Here is an 8,954-nt window from a genome sequence, read left to right as displayed (position 1 = left end):
TACTATTTAGGGTTACAGGGGTGTCATCACTTCCATCTGTCCGCATCGTTTTTGTCTTCGAAGTACTTATTTGGAGGCCAGCCAAAAGTGCTCTGCTTGTTACTTCATTAATCATGGCCTGGGCATCTGTAACAGACTCAGCAAGTATATCCACATCATCAGCGTAATCAAGATCCGTGACTGAGAAGGACGGGCTTACTTCCACACCTTTATGCTTTTCGAGGGCCACGAGAATCCAATCAATGACGAAGTTCAATAAAGGAGGGCAGAAAGAACAATAGTGTCGAAAGATCCTCCTCCTGGTCTTCGGGGATATAAAACGCACAAACGCAATAAACCTTGACGATTGCTGCCTTTAAATTTAAGATGAAAGGTCAGATAACGTTACTTATAGAAATGCCATTTTAGGAGGATCGCTTAATAAGTCAAATTCCAATTCCAAAGTGGTTTCGATTATTCAAATTGATTGCCAGTTTAAAAATTGCTACATCTTTATTTTTTAAATATTTCCTTCGACATCAAAGGCAAAATTCCTATTGGTATAGTTTTATTGCTTATTAGAAAAAAAAGCTTCAGTGGAATATCATGTATTCCAAAAATTTGTCAAAGGACTTATAAAATACATCAAATAGCACAATATAAAGAAAGCATCACATATATCCTCTGCTTCTCAATTTCTTTCTGCAGAATAAATCTAAATCACATGTTCACTTGAGTGGGTCACATACCTCTTATTCTTGTTGAGCCTAATCAGTAGAGGTATCCCAGTTGGACTTTGGCACTGTCCCAGTAAGCATTTAATAAAAAATTTCAATTTTAACTATGCAATGAAAAAGGGGAAGAAAAAAGAAAAGAACAGACAGGAAACAGCCCTAAACCAAAGAGAATTGTGTTTATACAGAGAAAAATAAGATAGAGATAATAGAGAAGACAGGGAATTTTGAAGTATCTGCTGAAGCCGGCACTTGAAGAGGAAATTAGACGGGGCAATATTTTTCCCATTTTCCACGAAAAAAAGAAAAAAGCAAGGAAAAAGACGCGAAACAATTCATTATAAATGGGATTGAGGCAAAAATGAAGAAACAAATCACGTTATACAAAATATGGAGAGAAATTATAAAATATACATTTTTGGGGGGAGGAGGATGGTATCTTATGTTCCCCTTTGCACATATGACTGAAACAGGGTTGCAAGAATTCTGGTTCGAAGATTACTCACTAGGTCGGTGCCAAACTGGAAAAAATACTAATTGAGGTGTCTACTCCAATATCTAAAAATCTAATTCTTGCTTCACTTTATCTACGCTTGATTCCTCAAAATTGGTCTCTGTCTTCACTTTTTTCTTTGAGCTTTGTTGTAATTCATCTTTATCATCTGCACTTCTTTTCTTCGGCGTTTCTTCAGTTTGTTCAGTTTTAACTACAACTCCCCCCTCTACTGCAGACAGCAGAGTCTTGTTAACATCATCAAGGAAATCCTGTAAGGCTTTTGGCAGAGTATCTTCTCCGGTTGGCTCACTAAAATTCAATATCGAATTAATCACATTATAAATACCTAGAAAACATCTTATTCCCTCCCCCTCGCCCCGATGATTCAAATTAATAAGATTATCCCCTTGACATTTAACATTTGCTAACATGTAGTTATTCAGCGCACTACTCAGCTGAAAAAATTCGAGTTATCTAGCTCTCCTGTCACATGACTCACATTAGATGTAGAATAAAGTGATGTGCGTTCATCTGTTTAAAAGAATTGATTTTCCTACATTTTGGTATTTCATACTTTTGATTACTTAATTCTTCAAAAAATTTTACCTTTATTTTTGAACTATTTGATATCCAAACGACGTTTAGCTCCATAAAGGCCCATCCACGGTGAAATTTTACTAATACCGAGATTTAGCTAGTGCCTTTTGAGCTTGAGCCAATCCGATTTTTCGTAGAATTTTCTGATTTGCTGAAAACTACGAACAATTCTGATTGGCTGAAATTAACGCTAATTAATTTCCGATATCAGTTAAATATCACTATGAACAGGTCTTAAGAAAGAGTAAAGATGGAACTGACGATAGTAGTCGTTGCAAGTGCAAAGAGCCCACATCCTGTACCCAAAACCAGAGCGAATGGGTTTCTGTCTAACAAACTACTCAAGACTGTTCTTTCCGCAATATTTGACTATTATCTCGTCGACTGATGGCTGCTGAGACGGGATGCCGGAGATAGATGGCATAATAAAGAAAAGAAGGAATTTCGGAGCGTTCTACTGATATTCCACAATAGAGGCAAAATATGTTGTATAGAATATCCACAGAATTTTTCCACTTCTTTAAAATATTAATTTTTTTTCGTGAGTTTGAGGGTTGAGCTATTATAGCAGGTCAAGATAAAAGTTCACACTTGGGTTGTGGCTGTAGGGATGATATCAACCCCCAATGCAAACTTATTCGATATTTCGAAGATTTTGAACAAAACAGATATCTAAAAAAAAAATTCGAAATCATAGATGTTAGAGGAGTGCCGGATAGCAGAAAACGAACTGACAGGGAGCCTGACTGCACTCCAGTAGCTTTGGACCTTTAAGAAGTCTACAACAACTTCCAATTTCCAACCGAATGAGCCATTTTCCAGGTTTCTAAGAAAGGCCCTTCTATTCAAAATGGACGAGAACAAATTTTTTGCACTTTCTGGCAATTCTTGGGGCTGCATTTTGAGGGGAAATGATTTTTTTCACTTGCATTGGGGTCTCCTTATCCAAAGGTTTCACTTGAGTTTCAGACCAATAGAAAAAATTCGGATCTTTTTTGAGCCCCCTTTGTTAGAGGAGGGACCAATATCAAAAGAACCAATTCCTTGAATAATTCTTTTTGTACATTAATACCTTTGGCCCAAGGAGTTACGGCTGTAATTTTCAAATTGATCAGGAATTCTGTGGCTCATTTCCGGGCCTCTAGCCCCTCCACCTTTGCACAGCAAAAAACTGCCATGGCAAGGCTCGTGATGTCCTGTCTTTCCTTTCCCCTCTTTGTGCCAATAGACCTGGGAATGTAATATTTTATGCTACATACAAACACATTATCGCAATAGAAGGGGGGGCATTGTTAGCCCCAATCACTAATAATAAAGGTGTAAACCAGGAATATTCCCGGAAATCAAAAGGGATAAGATATAAATTTCTACCTCCAGGTCTTCTCTAGAACGCATTTTTGTCTATTAGAAGGCTCAATGAGAGTTAGAATGTTGTGTCATTAAAATGCACTCCTTGAGGCATCTGCCCCTCCCCCTCAACTTACAAAATGATCCACCACCTTCATAATCACTGACGCGTATATACACATCATTGCATATAATTTTAAGAAATATGAAGCACATAAGTTTAGTTAAATGCAGGTTTTACAAGCCAGAAACATTTTTCTGCGATAAGAATGGAGGTACCGCTCTGCAGCACCCTTATTCAGGCTCAGTCTAAATGAAGAGAAATGAGAGATTAATTCCTACCCCCCCCCCTCATACCACTTCCTGTATTTATCTGAAGGCTCATGGAGATTTTGACAATCTGAGCGTTGAAATGCGCCCTTTTAAGTATTTTGCATCCCCCCCCCCCCCAACATACACAATGACCCGCAGTCTCCCCTTCATAATAGCTGATGTTAAGTTATATACTTTTCTTCGTTCTTTTTATTTGTCTTAATTTCCCTTTGGCTGCTCAATTTTACATTTGGGAAGAGTATTCTAAGGGAGAATTGTCGGTAGGGGGAGGGGATACGCCGGACCCCCAGGATACCATGTAGTCGCAGAGGACATGGCAAAAGTTTACTGGAGCCAGTAACTAATTTTGAATTGTGTTCAATTTAAGTGCCTTGAACAGCCTTTAAATTACTCCATCGTCAATTAAAATATATTTAAGACTCTATTCTTAGTCAATACGAACAATTAATTTTGTGGTTTCAGAAAAAAAGGAGGTAGACCAAAATCTATATATTTCGAAATTTTTCTACAATTCTTCGACAAAAGAAAAAAAACATTATTGCATTTCAACTATAGAAAATTAAAAATTTCCTTTTGTAAAATAAATTCTAGCTCCGATGCTTTGATAATCGAAATATAATTCCGTTTTAAAAAAAATCTGATGCATTTTCATTTTCAAAATGTAAGATATGTAAAAAATTTCATTAATGTTGAGTGTTTTCTCCCAATCAATACGACTTAATTTATCAGTCTTGTGCAAAAACGCATGGCTTCTGCGCAAAAATACAAAGGATGACCTTGGAGGTGAGGGTGGGAATCAACATGGAAAGCTTATCTTTAGACAATATTTTTTCTGATTTTTCATCGGACAAATCTCGGGCGGAGGGATGACCAGCTAAGCCTTCTTCCTCCACCATGTGTGCAGAAATAACAAATCCTCAATAAAAGAAAAAACAGAAGAAGCTACCTTTTAATTTTTCGTTGAATGTCGTCTGGTTTGGGTGCATCGGGTGGATCAAATGCATGAAGTTGAATGCGCCACTTCTTGACCATTCCATCCCATCCTCGTCGGCTATACTTCCTTTGCTTGTTTGGAGTTCTTGGGTGAAAATCCTCTCTCTTATGTCTACAAATACAAACAAAGTATAAATTTTACATACTGAATAAAAGGTTAAATTCAAGAAGCGAAACTGCGGTTTTCATTATACAAAATAATAAAACTGAATCAACATAGAACCGAACGGTTAAGAAACCAATTCGATCAAATCCACAAAAAAACAAACAGCGGGAAAAGGTTAAGAAAGAAAATTCATCTCCAATAACAGTGATAAGATGGAAAATCCTTATCAGCATCCTCATGGACATTTAAGTAAAGCCAAGCAAGCTTTGATGCTTAAACCTAAAAATCTGTCAAAAATAGAACTAGCCTCTGAAAGAATTGATAGTCTAACCACCAAATGAGTCATGGGAGAAAGGAATATATTCTATGAGAATTGGAAGCGAAGCTGAGGTGAACATCTTGTAGGTTTTTAAGATACATATTAGTGATGGAATCACAATAGAGCCATTTTCTTAGTATATCCAGCAGATTAAGAAAATAATTTTCTTTTCTCCACAAAAATATTATTAGATATATATATATATATATATATATATATATATATATATATATATATATATATATATATATATATATATATATATATATATATATATATATATATATATATATATATATATATATATATATATATATATATATATATATATATATATATATATATATATATATATATATATATATATATATATATATATATATATATATATATATATATATATATATATATATATATATATATATATACATATATATATATATATATAATAAAAAAATCGTATTCTTCAGTAGTGGCTTCAAAACTTTTTTGTCCCTCCTAGATTTATAAAATTTTCCCTTCTCCCCCTCCCGATACACTTTCGTGAATATACGTTAAAGGTGATAATCCCTTACAGGCATGTTTTATAACAATCCCACTTTTGGTCGCTACAAACTTTGAATCAGTTTTCTGCAAAAAAAAAAAAAAAAAAAAAAAAAATGTTCGCAAATTTAAAATTTCGCTCCGAATATTCCCAAGTTCATTGTTACTATATATAATCCATTTTTTTTATTCATAGCTTGCACTCAAGCTTACTTAAAATTATTGAACTTAGGCTTAATGAACAAACTCATAGTCATACCTACACAAACAGGGTGTGGGAATCCCCTTCCCTGAAAAAGATAAACATTGTGTCCCTTCTATTTCTCAGCTTTGTACTCGGCTGAATTTTAGTATTTATTTAAGTGAAGATTAGATGTCAGGACTTCAAGATTGATTGTATGAAATAGTATATAATTCTATGTAAAATATATACCTTTAGAACAGTTTTAGACCCTAAAAAGCCTGTTTTAATGTACTTAATACCTCAGCGGCTACTAAGTACCCTTAGCTTCAAAAAATTGAGCTGTACCAACTATTCTAGAATTTCCCAATTGCGAGGAGAGAGCAAAACCTGACAAATTTGTCTCAAGGTTTTGACTGACATCGATGGTCAGTTGTTTCTATAAACAATGCTTTTTCTAGGCATTTTAGACACAGCAAGAACAAATTTGGGATTCTAATTCCAATTCCAAAACGAAAAGACGCATCACATACATTTTTGAAAACGAGTTAAAAACTGACAAAGAAGTTCTTTATTATTTGGTCCCACATTTAGTGGCGTATTTACTTCATAGGAGGTAGGGTTTACCGGCAATGATTGGAACAATAATCGGTTTTAGTACCTTTAGTTCAATTGACTAACAAGGATAATTACATATCTGTTAAAATTTTGGTAAAATTTTTTGCTTTTGCATCGAAATATAATATTCCGTAAGTTGCACCATTGGCGTAATTTCGTCAAAATTCTGGGTCAAAGGAGGGGGGGGGGGAATTGGAGATAATTTTCCCAAATCAAGTGAAAATGACAGTAAAAACTGGAAAATGATCCATATATTACCACAAAGGCGAAGATATACTAAAGAAAACTAATCTGTTTCTCTGGATACTTGAGTTATGCAGACTTATCTTAGTTTTGATAAGATTTTTTTGCAGTGTGAGACTTGTTTTGGTTAGGGCTTAGTTCATCAAATGGTGCTCAACATATAATAATCATTCGTATGATATTCACGCAAAGTCAGTAGTTGTACAAAAATGGTTAATTTTCAATAGTCCAGGAATAAACAAGAAACTGCTTAGGACAGATATGAAACTAGACTCAAACTAACAAACGTACGCTCAGTATATATACGGAAATAGATTTAGTCCAAGAGCATGTAACTGACCTCTATCGTGTAACTAATCTAGTGCATAGTACGCAAACAACCCCTAGTTTATTACAAGCTATGGGTCAATTGCTTTTACGATATATGAGAGAAAGGTGGTCGTAAAAATATGCTAGAATTTATGTCCTTTGAACTTAACAATTATGCATCCCACATGATATCTGACTAATAAAGAAATATACATTGATAATGAAGTTCAAAGCAGAAACTAAATTTCAGCTGGAGGGGGGGGGGGCAGTTGCACCCCTACCCCATAGAAAATTACGCCCCTGAGTTGCACAGTACAGAAATTAAGAATTCCCCTTTAAAATATGCATGTTCAAGATTTTTTTTTGTTATTGGAGGAAAGGGGGTGCTTTTTGAAGGATATAGGCATTTCTGTGAGTTTTTAAGAATCTTGAGGCAAGTTTTTTTTTTAATGAATTAAAGATGTCTCAACTTTGGGTCTATGGGGGATTATAATCCCGAGGATCTCTAAAGTAGATCTTTTATTTTGCCTTAAGAACTAAAATTGGTGATGCTAATGACGAATCGCACACAACTAAAATATTTAATAAGCCAATATTCAACATCCATAGTTTTTGCTAAGTTTTTGTTTTCTTTTTTTGACGGTCTTGGAGCTTTCCAATGTTGAATTGTAAAATAAATAATTTCGGAGACCACACTGCCTTTCCATGACGATAAATAAAAGTTCAAATAGGGATAAAATCCTTTTAATAGACAGTGATGATAGAAATTCACAAAAATACCAGATATTTCGATCACATATACAGTGACCGTCATCAGTAGTAAAACTAAAATAAAACAATTTAAAACAAAAGTTTATATACTAAATCAAATAACACTACATATTGTTTAAATCTCTAAATCTTTTCAAAGCAAAGGCGCAAGCTATTCTCTTTGACCTTCTTGGATTCGGTTCATTAGCGTTCAATGATATAACATTTGGACAAAGGTCAACTACATTGGGTGAATTGAACTTTACTCTGTCAGATTTTAATAAATTATCATAGATAGAATTCAGCCCATATTCACCTGTATTCCAATTAAAAGCAATAATCTTGAATAAGATTTTCTTTATTTCATGAACTTCACGAAAATTTTGCTTTATACTCCGATCCCTAGAAATCAAAGAGACATTCTCGAACAAAATAAACTAGTCTGTAAAATTAAAAATATGTTCTGAAAGGGCTAAAGTAAAATCTTCAGACTTAGAATCTTGCTTTAAAGCCGAAGAAATAGAATTTTTATGTTGTAATAATCTCATTTCCAAACTCTGGTTAGTACGTCCCACATATGAGGTTCCGCAAGTACATCGGATCTGATGAACCCCACTTTGTTGCCCCAATGAAGTTAGATCTTTCCCAGAATTTAGAAAACTACCTAAAGTATTATTACTCTTTAAAGCTACCCTTAGACCATTGCTTTGTAAAATTCTTTCAAGTTTTTCACTTAGCCCGGGTACATATGGTAAGGAACAAAAAACATCCTTCTCCCGGGTTGTCTCCAAGACTTCCTTAGAAATCTCTAGAAACCTTTTCTTCTTCTTGAAAAAGTCTGGTTAATTAACCATTCTGGATACAAGTTGCTTATTAGTATTTTCCTTAGAAAAGACAACTCCTCCTCACCAAATTTTGGAGAGCAAATTCTAATGATCCGATCAGTTAAATAAATGATCAAACCAATTTTTACTTGGCGAGCGTGATCTGAACTATAAGACAAAAATCTATTGTTATTTGTCGGTTTTCTATAAATTTTAAAATCCAGACTATTTGGATTTTTCAAAAGATGAGCATCAAGGAAGGGAAGTTTCCCATTTTCTTCTAATTCAACAGTAAACTTTAAATCACCCCCAAACAATTATGATGTTCCAAAAATCCTCTTAATTCCTCCTCCCCATAATCCCATACTGAAGTTATGTCATCCATATGCCGGCTCCAAAAAATATGTTTTAAAAATATGAATCTAACGCAATTGTTTCAATATTCTCCACAAAAATATTAGCTAATAAAGGGGATAAAGGGGCCCCCATAGCTAAACCATTTATTTGTTCGAAATACTCCCCTCTAAATTGAAAAATATAAGAGAACTTATTGCACAACCTTACTAAATACATAATTACAGA

The 8,954-nt window shown here is 34.3% G+C and overlaps 1 protein-coding gene across 6 annotated transcripts in view; it reads right to left on the bottom strand.

The window, feature by feature from the left end:
* Positions 1–571: 571 nt before the first annotated feature.
* Slbp (Stem-loop binding protein) overlaps positions 572–8,954 on the bottom strand; it is a 64,750-nt gene continuing 56,367 nt past the window's right edge. For all 6 annotated transcript variants that reach the window (XM_089097170.1, XM_089097169.1, XM_089097171.1 and 3 more), the window contains exons 5-6: positions 4,433–4,591; positions 572–1,518 (exon numbers count right to left, since the gene is read on the bottom strand). In XM_089097170.1, coding sequence (XP_088953296.1) covers positions 1,272–1,518; positions 4,433–4,591 — 406 coding nt within the window. In that variant the 3' untranslated portion in view covers positions 572–1,271. The remainder of the gene's footprint in view (positions 1,519–4,432; positions 4,592–8,954) is intronic.

Source organism: Artemia sp. Qi Xiang Cuo, chromosome 11 (genome assembly GCF_049724085.1).
Source record: "Artemia sp. Qi Xiang Cuo chromosome 11, ASM4972408v1, whole genome shotgun sequence".
Classification (NCBI taxonomy): domain Eukaryota; kingdom Metazoa; phylum Arthropoda; class Branchiopoda; order Anostraca; family Artemiidae; genus Artemia; species Artemia sp. Qi Xiang Cuo.
Note: the sequence above shows the minus strand (reverse complement) of the source record. Positions and strands in the feature narration are given on the sequence as shown.